Raw genomic sequence first — 16,313 nt, 5'->3', positions numbered from 1 at the left:
CTTACTGATATTCCAAGTCAGGGAAATGGAAGTGTGTGAAAGAAAATGGGTATCTTAAAATTGTGATCACCAAGTATAATTAGGTTGCATTCCTATGCATGAAGGCCTACAACTTGATAGGGTCCGGCTGGGAAATACTAGAAGTTGTAAGACGTTTTCTGTCTAAACATGCCCAGGATGGCAGTAGTATTTCCTGTAGAATCTAGTCTTTCAAATGTTCTTTAGAATGACACTCTTAATTTGGAGCTGGAGATAGGTGGGATGGAGGGGACAGATGAATGGCTTTACTGCTCTTCACTTTCCTTTTTGGATATAAATCACAACCTGCCTTGGAAGTTTCAAACAGGATTAAGTAAAAAGTAAAGCCCACAGTGAGAGTGCAAGGGATTAAATTACACTGAAGTCACTAGAATTCGCTTCTCGGCCAATATGCCTAGGATTGAAGGTTGTGTCTGTTTTTAAGAGTGTAAAAACCACAGCTATCTCCAATGAGGTATAACCTTTGCCCTATTTAGCTCTTCAGTAGCTGGGAAAGAAATAGAAGTGCTTTTATTTTGCATCTTGGTGTGCTTTTTTCATTTTGAGAAACAACATAATTGATCAAATTACAAGATGGCTAGCTAGAAATCTGCTCTGCACTTCTTGACTACTTTTTGCTATCTTTAATATTTCACAGTGCATTCCTAAACATGTTTACTCAACCTAGTCTTATAGTAACTGCAAATTGGGTATGTATATGCTTGTATTCCTTATCTTGTTTTTTTTGGAATATTTTCAAAATATTTTTGTTTATTTGTTTTAGGTAATATTAAGTTATCACTTTGTTTAGATGAATAGTCTCTTTTATTCTGAATAGTTTAGACAGACAACATAAAATTAAGAGGACATTAAGATACAAAATTATCTAAGGGGATTAAAAATTATAAATACCAAGATAAACTGCAAAAAAGACTGCTGTACTAATTTTGATAATTCATGCAGCATTTTAATGATCTTCTCTTCATCAAGTGTAATTGATTTATTCAGAACTTCCAAATACTGCTTAGAACTCCTGACTATCCTTGGAAACTACAGATACTGGTGCAGCTATCTTTGTTTTGTAAATTAAGATATTTTAACATGTATGTTAAGCTGTCCTACCCCATTACTACCAGCATGTGGATCGTCCTAAAATGCACTTGTCTCTGGTAAAATTTATGTACCTACAACCCTCTTACCTCATATGTTGACTAGAAAGCAGCAGCATTTTCATGTATATCCTGCACATTTCTGGCATCTTCTAGTATAGAAGTGCTTCACTTATTTTGGCTAAGACAAGGAAGAGAGGCTTGTAAATGTGTCATAAATGCTTTCCTTCATTTGTTCTTCATGCATGCCAGTTGCAATGTGCTATTGACCATGGTCATGGAAGGAAACAAGACACACAGCAGAATCAACTCGTGGTGGTGAACCAGGTGTAGGCTTGTAGCTGTTACAGCTGCAGTGTTAACATTAGTTTTGCCATAGGGCATACATCTGGCTACCAGTTGGTTCTGGCAGTGCAGAGAAGCTGAAGCTTTCAATCTGTTCACCACTGGTTTAGGTGAACTTACTTTGTAGTAAGTGTAGTCTGACAATTATACAAATGTGTAAGAGTATTCATAGTTTCCAGTTGTCTTGTAGTTAGAATAAGCGAACTTTTTTCTCAGAATTGTCCACCACATGTATTTAGTTATAGTAGATTTAAATCTCATTTTTTAGCAAGGCTCCTTATAGTGACTTACAGTGAATACAGAATCCTGATAATCATACCTTGGTTCAGTTCATAATGTTTTCATGAAAAAGTGCCATTTTCATCAAAAAGGTTTATATGTGAATTCCAGCTCAATATAACTTCTTGTTTTTTCCATAGTGGTGAATTCCCTGACTTTTAATAGATTAGCTATAGCATCTTTCCTAGAGTTGAGCTGAGCACATTATTTTAGTGATAGCCTGCCAGTAAGTCCTAAATTATTTCTGAGATACTGGCCAAAAGTATTATTTCCAGACAGTACGTAAGAGAGGAGCCAGTTGAAGTAGGGATAACTTGGGAAGGCATGGTTTAGTTAAACTGGTGTCAAAGGAAAAAGAAAAAGACAGAAAAATGAGAAGAAAAGTAGAGTGTTTTTTATCCTCAAGGCTATTTTTCCTAAAATATTGCATGGTTTTAGTTTATAATTTTATAATTATGAATAAAATGTTTCAGACAAGGTATTTGGCAATTGCAGCCCCAGTCATTACTATCCCCAAATGATGTTTACAAATTACATAATAAGACTTAAAGAAAAACAAGAGATGTGCAGTTTCTGAAAATGGTGAAGCCATGATGATCCTTTCTGTAAGACTCCCAGTATCTTTCTTTGTTTAATTCTTTATTAAAGCTATTGAGTATCTTTTGTTGAAAGGCAATTGGACATATAACACTTAATGCAAATTAGTCTGTGAAATTATCTAGTGCAGAGTTTGAACTTGCATTTTTCGATGACTTTCAGTTTGTAGGACCTGGGAGTTTTAATACGTTCCTCAACTAAGTCTAGCTAAAATTAAAATACTTGCTTCTTGTTTATTACATGTAGTGTGGGATAGGTGACCAGTTGGGTTCAGTAGGTAATTCCTCATTAAGAGAAGGGGCAATAGTATGGTAGCTCCTCCAGGGGTGTGAGGACTATTTTGGACCCAGAAGATTTGTCTAGATACAGACTGTTAGCTAACAAAAGTTACCTGGCCAAAATACTTGAGTGAATGGTTGCCAACTGACTCAAAGTACACTTGGCTGAAGGTAATTTTCTGCATCCATTACTTATCTAGGCCTGGGTTGAACACTGAAATTGCCCTTGTTGCTTTGTGGGATGAACTTTGTTCGGGATGAAGTAAAGGCCCTTTCATTCTCCTGGACTTAATGACTTTTGATGTAATTGACCACAGTATCCTTATGGAGAGGCCTCCCTTTTTGGCTTATACTTTGGTGGACATTTCCAGACAGTAGTGCCAGGAAATATCTGCTCAAACTGTGACATTTGTGCTTCAGGATTCCACAGAGTTCTGTCTTGTGCCCTGTCCTATTTAACATGTGCATGGAACTGCCAAATGAGTTCATCAGTATACAGTTGAATCCAACTTAGTTCTTCTATTTCATCAAACCCAGATTAGGCAGTGCAAGTGCTATGAGGGGCATTCAGTGTATTCTCGGTATCGGGTTGATTTGCTATTGATGTGGGTAATTTAATTATTTCATTAGCTAATGACACTATCTGAGGGTATACAGGCAAAATTTCAAGTAAGTGTGATCATTAGTTCCCTAGTAATCTTCAGTGAAAGACGAACATAGTGACTGACGTGACAATGTTGAAGAAAATCGAGCACCGCGCTATGATTAAGTTCCTTACAAAACAAGGAAAAAGTAAAAAAAAAATCATTCACAAAGAAATGGTGGCCGTTTACCAGGACTCTGTACCTTCAATATCTACTGTTCAAAAGTGGTCAAGTGAATTTAAAAGGGGCAGAGAAAGCATTGAGGACGACCCTCGCTTGGGCAGGCCGGTTACTGCCACTACGAAAGAAAATGGAAAAAAATTGAGAAACTTGTATTGGAAGATGCCCGAATAAAAATCAAAATGTTAGCAGAGATGACAAACCTATCTGTTGGTACCATATTTACTATTTTCATGACCATCTTAACCTTTCAAAGGTCCATGCAAGATGGGTGCCGTGAATGTTCATGGCGCCTCAGAAACAAGTGCAGGTCGAGTGCTGTAAGGAGTTTTTAGAGCTCTGTGGTGAAGATCCATCGAGTATTTTCGACTGGATTGTTGCTGGAGATGAAACTTGGGTTCATCACTATGACCCTGAAAGTAAGCAGGAGTCCATGCAATGGCATAAAAAAGGTGCTGACCCTCCGAAGAAATTCAAAGTCACTCCATCGGTCAGAAAATCATGGCCACAGTGTTTTGGGACTCAAAGGGAATTTTATTGATTGAGTGCACGAAAAAAGGTGAAACTATAAACGAAGCATCTTACGCAACCACTCTGCGTCATTTAAGAGAAGCGATTAAAGAAAAAAGACCTCAGGTGTGTTGCTTCTTCACGAAAACACACCCATTCACATGGCATGTGTTTCAAAGGCTGCTGTGCAAGACTGTGGTTTCAAAGAAATAAACCACCCACCCTATAGCCCAGACCTGGCCCCTGGTGACTACTACCTATTCCCGAATTTAAACAAAGATCTTCGTGGAAAGCGATTTTCTGACGATGAAGAGCTCAAGGTGGCAATTAACGCGCATTTTTTAGACAAGGAGGAAGGGTAGTTTTTTTTACAGGGAATTGAAAAGTTAATTTCTAGATGTAGTAAGTGTATTGAAGTTACGGGGGATTACATCGAAAAATAAAAATTATTTCAATTTATTATTCCTTTTTCTTCATACTGATACCAAGAATTCATTGAATGCTCCTCATAAATCGGTACCTGTCTCCAGTGACAGATGGGATAAGAACCAATGAAGTGAAACTCAGTCTGGACAAGTCCAAGAATCTGGGCCAGTTTGCATGCCATGAGGGTGATTAATAAGCCACAGTGGCTTGCTAACCACCCTCTGCTCTATTTATCTAATTACCTTTGCTAGGTGCAGCCAGGCTGGTCCAATGCTTAGAACAGCCCATGGGTTCTAGGTGATGTCTTAGCCACCCTAGGCATTCACCCTTGCTGGGTTCTAACATCATGACAAGCTGCTTTCAGTGAAGGTCATTAGGTAAACCTGGTAGCACCATGGCTTCTGAACCACCCTCATGTCGTGCAAAACTGATCACTATTATTGATGGGCTTTTATTCCTCCTAAAGGCCCAGGCTTGCATGTGACCAGACATGCATATTTTATGTATGTATTTATTAATTTCATTTCTGTAGCACTCAATAGCTGAAGCTGGGCAGTTCACAATTAATTAAATAAAAAAGATACAATGGAAATACAAATACAGTAAAACAAAGCATGAAATGCCAGTATGCAAATTTCAAATGGCTAAAGATTCCAATGTAGAAAACTATAAAGCAATTTAACATCAAAATCATTTTATTAAAAACTAGACCTAATTAAAACAGCAGATATAACCTATCATATCCATTAAATGCCAGGGAATAGAGAGCAGTTTTAACTGGACACTGAAAAGATGACAATGTTGGCACCAGGCAGGCCTCAGCCAGGAGACTGTTTCACAAAACATGCTCCTTGTTTTCTCTTTCTGAGAATCACCTGGAGCTGTCATGCAGAGGAAGGCTCCAGATGTAGCTCATAGGGTGTGAGTTGAAAAGAGGGGTGTTCCATCAGGTATCAAGGTACCAAGCCATGTAGGCCTGTATAGGTTAAAACCAGCACCTTGAATTGTTCTTGGAAGCATATAGACAGCCAATGCAAGCAGGCCAAAATTACATGGTGTTAGATCAGCGGTCCTCAAATGTTTTCAATAGGGGGCCAGTTGAAACGCTGCAATGACCATCGTGGGCCGGTGAGGTGGGGTTGCCTGGGGGCACGGGCTGGTGAGGTGTCTTCGGCCACGCACGAGGTAGCATCGGGCACGCGCAGCGGTGGCTCACTTGTGCAATCTCACAGCGAGTTGAAAACCATCTCTGAGCGAGCAAGCCACCGCCTCCTTGCCCGCGCTGCGAGGCAGCAAGGGCACGCGTACAGGAGGCAGGTGGCGGCTTGCTGGCGCGCTCGGAGACCATCTCTGAGCGAGCAAGCCACCGCCTCCCCGCCCGCACAGCAAGCTGTTTTTGCTCTTTGGAGCCCTTCATGATTTTGGACTTCAGTATCTGAAGTGTTTGCCTCTTCCTTACACTCTCCCTGTATCTTATCACTGGAGGCCCTTCCTCAAATATCCTCCTCAAGTAAGGTACTGGGGGCTGCCCTGAAAGGTCATCTTCAGTAGGCCTGCCTGGTATCAACTTAATGTATTATGTGGGTACCAGGCAAGGACCTTTTTATTTCCCTAGGCCTTTAAACTATGTGTGGTTCTTAATATCATGATAGCTGTGTGCTTTTTATTTGTTTGTTCTCTGCTTTTAATTTATTTGCTTTTATCTTAATTGATGTATTTATTTGCTTCATTTACTCTGTAAAGAGAGTAACAGAAAGAGAGCTATATGTTCTGGGATGTCATAAATTGATATTTAAGATAAATATATGGGTGCTTTCCTGTGCACGTACCTTGACCTGTAATTTGGATTTTTTTTTCTAGCCCCCACGGGCTATAGTATCTTCTGAACATAGGACAACATATTTCCTTCATTGCTATGCATTCAGAGAAAGACAGTACAATTTTCCAAAAGCATTGCGTAAACCACCCCAATCTCAGAAGCTGTCCCAACGTCTGAGATTAACTGAGTCTGTTCCCTCTTTTTACATGTGCTTGACTCCATTTATTGTTATTGTTCAAAAGAATCACTAGCTTTATTATTGTACTGGCTTGGAAACTACCTCCCCTTTTGGATAGACTTTTGGTAAAGTGGCTTTATTAACTTGTTTGGATTCTTGCCATATTGAAAGTTTAAAAACTGACTTCAAATTTCTAATTACCCTTTGGAGTTAGCAAGCGTAAGGCTGTTCCTGTGCAATCCAGCACTTAAGGCACTGCTCACAGACTGGGTTTTTTGTTTTTATTGGATGAACTCAAATGCCTTAGAAATCGGTTATCTAAATCAGTGGTTTTCAACCTTTCCAGAGCTGGGGACTGGTGAAAACAGGAAAGCAACCTCGGGGACTGCTGAGGCAGAAACAAAAAGCACCATACACATAATACAGTATTCCGGGTATTAGTTTCCAAGGCAATACCAAAAAATGAAAATTCTCCAAAACAACCAGAAACGAAGCAACAAAATATGCCAACAAAAGAACAAAATACCAAAATTCCCCACCGAGTTGTCTCTCCCTTCTCTGGCCCCCCAGCAGCACCGGTGCACCCCCGTGTAAATGCGATGCCAACTGAGGGAATGGTGGTAGAATACAGCTACCATGCTGATCAGGATGTGGCCCCCTCACAGACCAGCAGGAAATTTCCCACGGACCGATGCCGGTCCGCAGACAGGCAGTTGAAAACCACTGGTCTAAATCATTACAAATTGTCCTCTGATTGCACAAGTCACAGCAGCCTTGATTTCTTAAGAAAAGATTTGTTAGATCAGATGGAGCCCAATCAAGTCCAACATCCTGGCTGAATGCAGCAGCACCCTCCCATTCTTTTTCCTCACCTTCTGGCATGCTGCCTCTAACCTTAGAAGATTCACCTCCACCATCCAAGCCAGTGGCCATCGCTACATCCTCATTCACTGCATCCCATGCTGTTTCTGAGGGCCTATCAACTATCAAGAATGGCTGTTTGGAAGATACGGGAGACAAACGTGGGAAGGAGAGGGTTGGCTGTGTCCACTGAGCAAGTGATGTTTCTGCTCCTCTGGATCTAGGCCATATATTATTAGCATTGATAAATTTTCATAGTGAGCCAGTATGGTGCAGTGATTAAGAGTGCTGGACTGGGACTCGAGGTCTGGGTTCTTGTCCCCACTCAGCCATGAACTAACTTTGGACCAGTCACTCAGCCTAACCTACCTCACATTATTGTTGTTGTGAGGATAAAATTGAGAGGACGATGATGTAAGTCACCTTGGCTTCCTTGCAAGAGTAACAGCAACAGTTTGCTTCAAATTCTACTTTACCTCTAAGATAATCTCTGCATCTCTCTTACTTCCAAATGGGAGATGTTGGGGGTCCCACTGTTCCCTCAGACTCATGGTAATTGCTGGATAGGTGCCTGATTGCTCTTGATACTCTTAGCTATTTCCTTATTGTTGTCTGCTACCTGACTGTCTCTGTTTTCTATGGATAAACAGACATGTTCCTTGCTTATCTCTGCTGGCTGCTACTGACCAGGTCATTTTCAGGCATCTGGTGTTTCCTTCCCTCACCTCATGGCAACTTGTTGTGCTCATTCAGGTTAATGGTAGTCATCCTTGCAGGATTGGTTTGCCTAATCTCTTCAAGGGACATCGCAGGTTATGCATAGGCTTTACTCTGCAAGAATTCCATTCATTGCTCATCATGCATTCTTTATCTTCTCCACGCTGGCTAGCCCAGGTCATTAGGTCACTCACCTTGAATGCAAGCGTACCGAACAGGCCCCATGTCCTTTCTTTTGATGCTTGGCATACAACCAGTATTGATAATAATTATATACATGTGCTACAGGAAACAGGTGAATGGAAAATGGCAGGATTGTGCCAATATGTGGGGGGAGGAGCTATTCTTTCCTGCCTCAGAAGCTGTTCCTGCACAACTCTGAAAGTGTTTAAACTCCCCAAATTTTTAAAAATACCAGAGCAATTTAAAAGAGAATGTTTGGGATGGGGATAACACATCCACTCTTAGATGTTCTTTTTAGACTGCTGTTGAGGCAAATCCACAGGATTGCTGCCTCAGTGCTCATTAATTTCCAAAATCACAAGCTTATGAGCAAGGTGGATTTGATTTAAATCAGATAGCTAGATATATAGATAGATCAGATAGATTTAAATCATTATTTAAATCAGTAGTCAGTAAGACTAGATTTAAATCATGGTTTTTTACATAATTTGCATGTATGCCTACCATACCCATAAGTTGAGAAACTTCATTAAAATATCCCCAAATTGAGTCTCTTTTACCGTCTACTGCCATTATAGGTTTTCTGCACCAGGGAAAGCAGAATATGGTTAACCTCAGGCTATGCACAAAAAAATCCAACGACTTCTGGAGTATTCTGCTAAAAAGTTTTCACTTTTATTTTTACTGCTTGCCCCTCCCTCCTCATACTTAGCTTCTTGTGCAGATCTATTCCACTCCCAACAATCTTCTATTCATTGAGGTTTTTTTAAACTTAGCACTTAGAAGGTAGGGGGTTGATTCTGTGTACATAGATTTGCAAAAGAACAATGGGATTAAGGTCTTTTCCTCAGCTCTGTATGTTAAATAACATTTTGGGGGGTGAAGAAGAGGCATGTGATCTCTGAATACACCAATTCACAGTTTTGAGAACTGTAAACCAAAGATCTGTGATAATATCTTCTAAATAGAAAATTACCCAATAATCTTACAGAAATATCTGGAAGAAAGAGCATGATATTATGAATGGATTAATGGAATTTGTTTACCAAAAATGTAAATATTACATGAATATACAGCTTCATGCTACATAATTAAAAACTTATCCTTATTTCATGATGAATAACCTTTGGACTATACTGTATCTTAAATAGGAAACTCTCCTTAGATTTTTCCTCAAAAAGCATTTTAAAAAAAAATCCAATTTAAATCAAAATAATTCATTTTTTTAATCATTGATTTTTTTGATCCACCCTGCTTTTGAGTGCAGAGCAGGAGGATTGTTCGTAGCAATCTTGGTCTCCCTGCACCTTCCACTCTGCAGCTTAGTTACCAAAAGCACTTCAAATGGGAGGGAAGAAGGCTGTTGTGCTATCAGGATGCCTCCAGTTTCCTTCCTGTCATTTTTACCTCTCTCCAAGTTTGATTTCCTAACTTTGGAGCAGCAAACTGGCCTGGTTCTTTCTGGCTTCAGTCTCAGATCTAGTAATCTGAAGTATTGCTCTCTAAATTGCTTTTGTCTGTGAGTTCAGCTTGGAAGAAGAACAGTTAAGAGAAAATTCAAGAGTGTCTCTGGGATGTTGGGCTATAAGTGACAATTGCCTTATTAGATATGTAGGAGAAATACCAATGCCAAGTATAAAATTCAGGATCTGAGCATTTTTATATATTAATAAATATGTTTTTAAAAACTTGCCAAAAATCTGTCATTCCAGGAGGAGGTTTTTCCTTTTCCTGAAATTAGCAACGAAGAATTGGAAGAAATTAACCAGTATGTTGGACCAGTAGAAAAATTCTTCAGTGAAGAAGGTATATTCCTCCCCTCACCACTTTTTCATAAAATAATTTTCTATAGGATGAAAAAAGAAAAGTTTGTAGCTTGCCTCAGTATTCTTTTAATGTATGATTTTAGTTAGCAAGAAGAAGCAAGCAGCATGAATCCTAAGAAATTTTATGGCAGTGTTTCAACAACCACTGTGCATCTTATTTTTAAATATTTTTTTGTCCATGTTATGCTCATTATTTCATGTTTGCCCAAGATTCAAGTGAAATTTCCAAATTAGAATTTTACTTGATGCAATTGGTGAATGAAATAATTTAAAGCTCCTTCCTCAGATTGTCGTGTCTGGCAGATGCATGTCAAATATTTCAAATGTGCTGTTGGAATACGTGGCGTGCACTTACATAACATTGGAGACCAAAACATCTGGTAACCTATGGGAAGGCAAGTGCTATTATGAAAAAAAATGTTAGGCTTGGTGGCTTGAATCCCCACTTTGTTTGTTGGCTTCTTTCCTTGCACAGTGTTGACCTGATTACTATAGATCTAACCCTTTAAATACATTGATGATAATTAAACCATCAGAACCGTGCTGGGATTTGTTTTATTACCTTTCAGTGGATTCTAGGAAAATTGACCAAGATGCTAAAATTCCCCAAGAGACTCTTAATGGATTGAAGAAGCTAGGGCTCTTTGGCATGCAGATTCCAGAGGAGTATGGTGAGTGAAGCTGTATGGAAAATAGAGCCTGATTCTTCACGCTTCTGATATGAGTGGTGTCTTGAATTGTATCACTTGTCTTTCCCATGTGCCTGCCCACTTTAAGGTTAAGTTCTTCCAAAAAAATCTCTTGCTGAAATCTAGGTGAATAACTTGTTACTCTGTGTTCTTTTAGTGACCCCTGGCCTCAAGTAATTCTCCCTGCTTTTGTAATACCTGAAACCAATAGAATCTCATAATTTCAGAGAATTATGAAAACTGTTTGGGTTCATAAGGTGTTCTTGTATGTTTTTATAGGAAAAATGTTCAGACAACAAAATATTATTTGATAAATTTAAGCAGATTTTTGCAGGTGGTCTTGGTCTTTCAAATACAATGTATGCACGCTTGGGAGAAATCATTTCTCAGGATGGAGCTATTGCAGTAACTTTGGCCGCTCACCAAGCTATAGGGCTAAAGGTAATTTTCTCATTTCTCTACCTGTTGTTCATGCTAATGCTGTGCAGCTTTAATATTTCAAAGTAAGGCATGCATTTTCCCAGGCACTTACAAGTGTGATTTCCTGCTGTGATAAGAGAAAACTATGAAGAATTGATGAATAAGGTACCTTAACATTTTAGTGAAAATTAAATGATAAAGAACAAGAACCACGTAGAATACTGGAGCTGGAAATCACTGGCATTAGATTGCAAGCAGTGTAAACTTAATTCAGTTCAACTTAAGAAACTGTTGAAAGATTCATGTTAAGGCTTTATTGAAATAATTTGATTGCCTTTAGTAAGCCTGATTACATGGTGATAAAAAAGAAATGTGTGCCAGTCACATTGTATATCTTTGCGAAACAACTTGAGGTATACAGTTATGTGCTAGGTGAAGAAGCTGTGGAATGTTCTTGGGACACCAGGAATACTACTTTGAGGTACAAAAAGGCTGAAGGATTACCTAACCTCATGTGTCCCTGAATGCTTGGGTATTGTAGCTTATAGTGATACGTGTTAGTTCTAAAATGTTTGTGTCTGTGTTCTGATTAGAAATCTGAATAGTAACTCTTGAGAAAGAGCTTTGATTCACTATATCAAGTCAAAGTGATGACTTTGTGCTTCTTTTTTGGCAGGGTATCCTTATAGCAGGCAATGAGGAACAAAAGAAAAAGTATTTACCTAAACTGGCTTCTGGGGAGCACATTGCAGCATTTTGCCTCACTGAAGCAGGAAGGTAGAGTTTGTCATTTAAAGCCGAGAATAAGTTTAAGAACTGGTGTGATGAAGTGCTGTCAGAGACTGACTTAAGAAAACACACATGCTCCAGTTAGAATCTTCTCCTTTCGTGAACTCATTAAGTGACATGACGCAACCCACTGTGGGTTTTGACTTGTCTTCGGCAGTAGGCTCACCGTGATGAAGGTGGTCCTGACCTGTGACAAATGTGGCCTCCCTCCATTAATTAGTGAGGGGCAGTGTTAGATGCTGCTTTCTGAAAGTACCCAGCACACATTCAGGCAGTGACACCCACCAACATATGCTTCTGTCTTACCTTCAGGAAAAACCAGGTGGGTTGGAGCATTGGACACCTTTACACAAAAATGGTCCATGCACATTTAGGCCTCAGTGCCTGACTCTGCACACTTGTCCCTTAGGAAAGACTGAGTGTCGTGTGCTGCTGCCTAAAGGCATGTGGAGGAAAGTGTTCAACAATGCACATTCTCCCTCGCCGCTGCTTGCCGACATGCCCAGCCTTTTTCACCTAAGCAGGGCTTTACAGGTGAGGAGACTGGCAATACATCTTTCTGCTTAGCCAGCAAGGCCAGGCAAAACTTGTGCACCTGCCTACCTTGAAAGAGTGTTGTAAGAAAATAGGTATAGAGTTGTGAATTCTCTAAAGAGATCTATAAAAGCAAAGTATTACTTTGAGCAAGTTATTTTCACTGCTGTTATTCACATAGGCTACTAAGGAGAACATGTTTAGCTGGTTGTTTTGGAATTTTCAGAATTACAGGAGTATTTCATTCCTTGAGATTCAGATCTTCCAGGTGCATGGAGCTAGTGGGTATTCCCATTTCCTTAGTTTTGTTTATGTTTCAGTGGAAGTGATGCAGCATCCATCCAGACAAGAGCCACTTTGACTGAGGATGGGAAAAGTTTCCTATTGAATGGTTCAAAGGTATTTATCCACTAATAATTTCCCCCCTGCATATCAGTTTGGCAAAGTACCTTCATTGCCTTTTTGCCTTGTGCTTTTAAAGGCCCAGTTAACAGAATAGGATCCATAATCAATGAAAGGGATCTCAGTTTCAAAAAAATGGATTGAGTCATATCATGTTTGTATTGTCTTATGTTGTTGTATTTTAACGTGTTGTAACCTGCCCAGAGATCCTGTGGCTAGTGGGACACATATACATTGAATAAACAACAAATACATGTTGAACCCTGAGCTTACTTTATAAAGAAGACAGTATTTCTGAAGGTGCTTTTTTCCTTTACTGGAATTTCCAGTACTTTTAAGAGTTTGGAAATGATCAGCTCTGCCTGGGTTGTTGTTAGTCGCAAAGTCGTGTCCGACCCATCGTGACCCCATGGACAACATTTCTCCAGGCCTTCCTGTCCTCCACCATCCCCCAGAGTCCACTTAAGCTCACACTGACTGCTTCAGTGACTCCATCTAGCCACCCCATTCTCTGCCGTCCCCTCCTTCTTTTGCCTTCTATTGTTCCCAGCATTAGGCTCTTCTCCAGAGAGTCCTTCCTTCTCATTAGGTGGCCAAAGAATTTGAGTTTCATCTTCAGTATCTGCCCTTCTAAAGAGCAGTCCAGGTTGATCTCCTCTAGGACTAACCAATTTGATCGCCTTGCAGTCCAAAGGACTCACAGGAGTCTCCTCCAGCACCACAATTCAAAGGCCTCAATTCTTCGGTGTTCAGCCTTCCTTATGGTCCAACTTTCACAGCCATACATTGCAACTGGGAAAACCACTGCCTGGGTAGAAACCCTTTTTTTCAGCTATGCCTTGAATCTTGACTGAAAACAGGTCCATAGAGAAAGCAGAGAGTAATATTTGGCAGAAAAAAGTAGCAAGGAAAGGGATCCTTCAGCGTTTATATATTTTATGAAGTATCTTTTCCTTCCAAGTAGAACAAAAAGTACTTCTTCCTTTTTCAATTTCAGATATGGATATCAAACGGTGGTATTGCAGATATCTTTACCGTGTTTGCTAGAACAAATATTGTGGACAAGGATGGTGCAGTAAAAGACAAAATTACTGCATTCATTGTAGAAAAAACTTTTGGTGGAATCACTCATGGAAAACCAGAAGATAAACTGGGAATTCGAGGATCTAATAGTAAGAATTACATAAGTATGTCATTAGGAAGATTTAGAATTAATGTTTTCCTGGATTGAAGAGAAAGTCCAGATTCTTTGACCTGCTGAATTTTCTAAAATGCCTGGAATAATTGAAAACATTATCTGACCAGCATTAATAATTCTTTAATCTCATTAATAATTCATAAATCTCACTCCCCAATGAATATATATTTGCAGCCCACCTGTCATGAGCTCAGTCTTATATTTTGTTTGGATACGTGTGTCTTTATCTTTCTTTGCTATTTCCCTCTCTTTCTCTGGGATAACACCGCCAGCAGAAATTTAATTCCAGTCTTATCAATTATTCTCTCCCACTGTATTGTGTCCAAGACTTATGTGGTCCTGAGGATGAGACTCTGGTATTCAAACAGCCTGTGGCTCTGAGTTAACAACAAACAAAACAAAACTTTATTTGTTCAAGAGGTATATTGATTTCAAGATGTTCAGCAACTTATTTTCTTAATAGATAACATAATGTATAGTAACTTCTGATTGCGGTATCTCACACTTTCCCTGCACAAACACTCCTCATGTGTAGATCCCCTTTTCTCTCCTGAATGAATTTTAACCAGTCCCGATTTTTTAATCTCAATTTAATGTTTCCCTTCTGCATTCAGGTTTCTGTCAACTTCTGTCCCTCACACTGTTATAATACTTTTCCAGTATTAGGTTTTGATTCTCTGCGGTTGCTGATATGTCCTCTAAATACTTTGCTTCCTTCCCTTTCCTTATGAAACCCGAATGCCTTCACAGCACTGTTGAGGATCCTAAAGTGAAGGCTGCCTCTTCAGGTTCTGCAGATTTGCTGACTAATGCTTCTGACAGACCAGGACTGACTGACAGCCTTCTGTCTTCTGACACACTTCCAAGCTCTGCCCATCCACTCACCATCACTAAGCAATCACCTCACTCACTCACTCACCCACCCCCCTCCTTTATTCCACTTGCCCTTCCAAAACTTACCAACATTTAAAGGAACACACTCAAGAACACTTTAAATCATTACACCACCTAAGAAGTCCAGTTGAAAATTTGTCCAATTGCAAAATTATTGTGAAAATTTTGCTGTCACCTTAGCACTCTTCCTGATTAGTTAACCTCACCGTTAGAAGTTAGAGGTAACCAGTGGTCCTTCCTGTGCTCAATTTAACTTACTCTCCTTCCATGCATTTTGACATGCTTGAAAGTGCTGTTCATCAAAATTCCAGTTTATTGGCATACTTATTAAGGCTGAACGGGGATGCAGGCAGGGAAACTTGCTTTAACAACCCATTCTGTGACAATGATACCCAGGGACTTAGGTTTCATGCCGTTGCTCAGCTTGATCACACTAAATTAATGAAATCTTACATGAAAACCTAAAGAAGGGGGTTATCTGCACACCTTTGCATGCAACACCATGTATATTAATGTTGATTCCCCAGACAGAAGAAAATTTTTCTTTTCAGATATAAAAAGATAGGCAAAGTAGAGGTTTGATCAGGAGACTCAGAAGGAATTGTAGATGTATCCCTTTTCTTCTTGGCCTCGCTCTGCTTTCTTTTCTGTTACTTCAGTCCTTAGAACCTAATGTGTGCTCCATGAGTGACTCCTAAAAGACTGCAAAATTAGAGTAAGGCTCTCTATTTTACAGCTTCTGAAGTGCATTTTGAAAATACGAAAGTTCCTGTAGAGAATGTTATTGGCGAAGTTGGAGGTGGTTTTAAGGTAAGATGTAGACATGTAACGCCTCAAAGCTTGCACTTCAGCTGAGAGATACAGAAGATGATTGTCATTGTGAGGGAAGAGGAAAAATGGGACTAGCTGGAATAATGAAGGTTGAGCAATAATCTGAAAAAGCAAGCAAATCTGATTGGAAAGTGGCATGTTTGCCAATCATCAATTTGTGCTGATTAAAACCCCCCAATTAACTAACAACATTCAAAGAATGAATAAGGGTACAATCCTGTGCATGTTTAGACAGAAAAAAAATTCCGTAACTCAGTATTTTCCATCTGGTCATACGGCAGTTAGATAGGAAAGTATCAATGTGTTTTTGGTTCTGCCTTCAGTGGCTTAACCTGTTTTTATCACTCAGCATATGTAACCTGATACGTCTTTTCTTGTGATCATCACTTCTCCAGTTCTAACAGTTTCAGCCAACCAAAACTAATTTTTAAATCAATTCCACCCATTTTCCTTGCTGTCCTTTACATTTAGCGTCTGTTTCAGTATGTTTTTGTGTGACCGTATTACTTATTTAAGTGTCTCCCTAAAACTTACCTGTCCAGGGGGTTTAAAGCAACAGGTACAGAAATGGTATTGTATAAATAAC

At 39.5% G+C, this 16,313-nt stretch overlaps 1 protein-coding gene across 4 annotated transcripts in view; it reads left to right on the top strand.

Moving 5' to 3' along the window:
* The window catches only part of ACAD9 (acyl-CoA dehydrogenase family member 9), a 29,204-nt gene that overhangs the window by 1,079 nt on the left and 11,812 nt on the right, over window positions 1-16,313 (top strand). The window contains exons 1-8 of one of the 4 annotated variants that reach the window (XM_044451218.1): window positions 677-728; window positions 9,857-9,950; window positions 10,540-10,641; window positions 10,994-11,100; window positions 11,756-11,856; window positions 12,723-12,801; window positions 13,802-13,976; window positions 15,633-15,706. In XM_044451218.1, the coding sequence (XP_044307153.1) occupies window positions 690-728; window positions 9,857-9,950; window positions 10,540-10,641; window positions 10,994-11,100; window positions 11,756-11,856; window positions 12,723-12,801; window positions 13,802-13,976; window positions 15,633-15,706 (771 nt within the window). In that variant the 5' untranslated portion in view covers window positions 677-689. Of the gene's footprint in view, window positions 1-676; window positions 729-9,856; window positions 9,951-10,539; window positions 10,642-10,938; window positions 11,101-11,755; window positions 11,857-12,722; window positions 12,802-13,801; window positions 13,977-15,632; window positions 15,707-16,313 lie in introns of those variants that run through there. The other 3 variants (XM_044451217.1, XM_044451219.1, XM_044451220.1) reach the window with 3 other exon arrangements.

This window comes from Varanus komodoensis, unplaced genomic scaffold (genome assembly GCF_004798865.1).
Source record: "Varanus komodoensis strain SLA01 unplaced genomic scaffold, ASM479886v1 scaffold6_2, whole genome shotgun sequence".
Classification (NCBI taxonomy): Eukaryota; Metazoa; Chordata; class Lepidosauria; order Squamata; family Varanidae; genus Varanus; species Varanus komodoensis.
The sequence above is the reverse complement of the archived record's forward strand: the minus strand, read 5'-3'. Positions and strand labels throughout refer to the sequence as shown.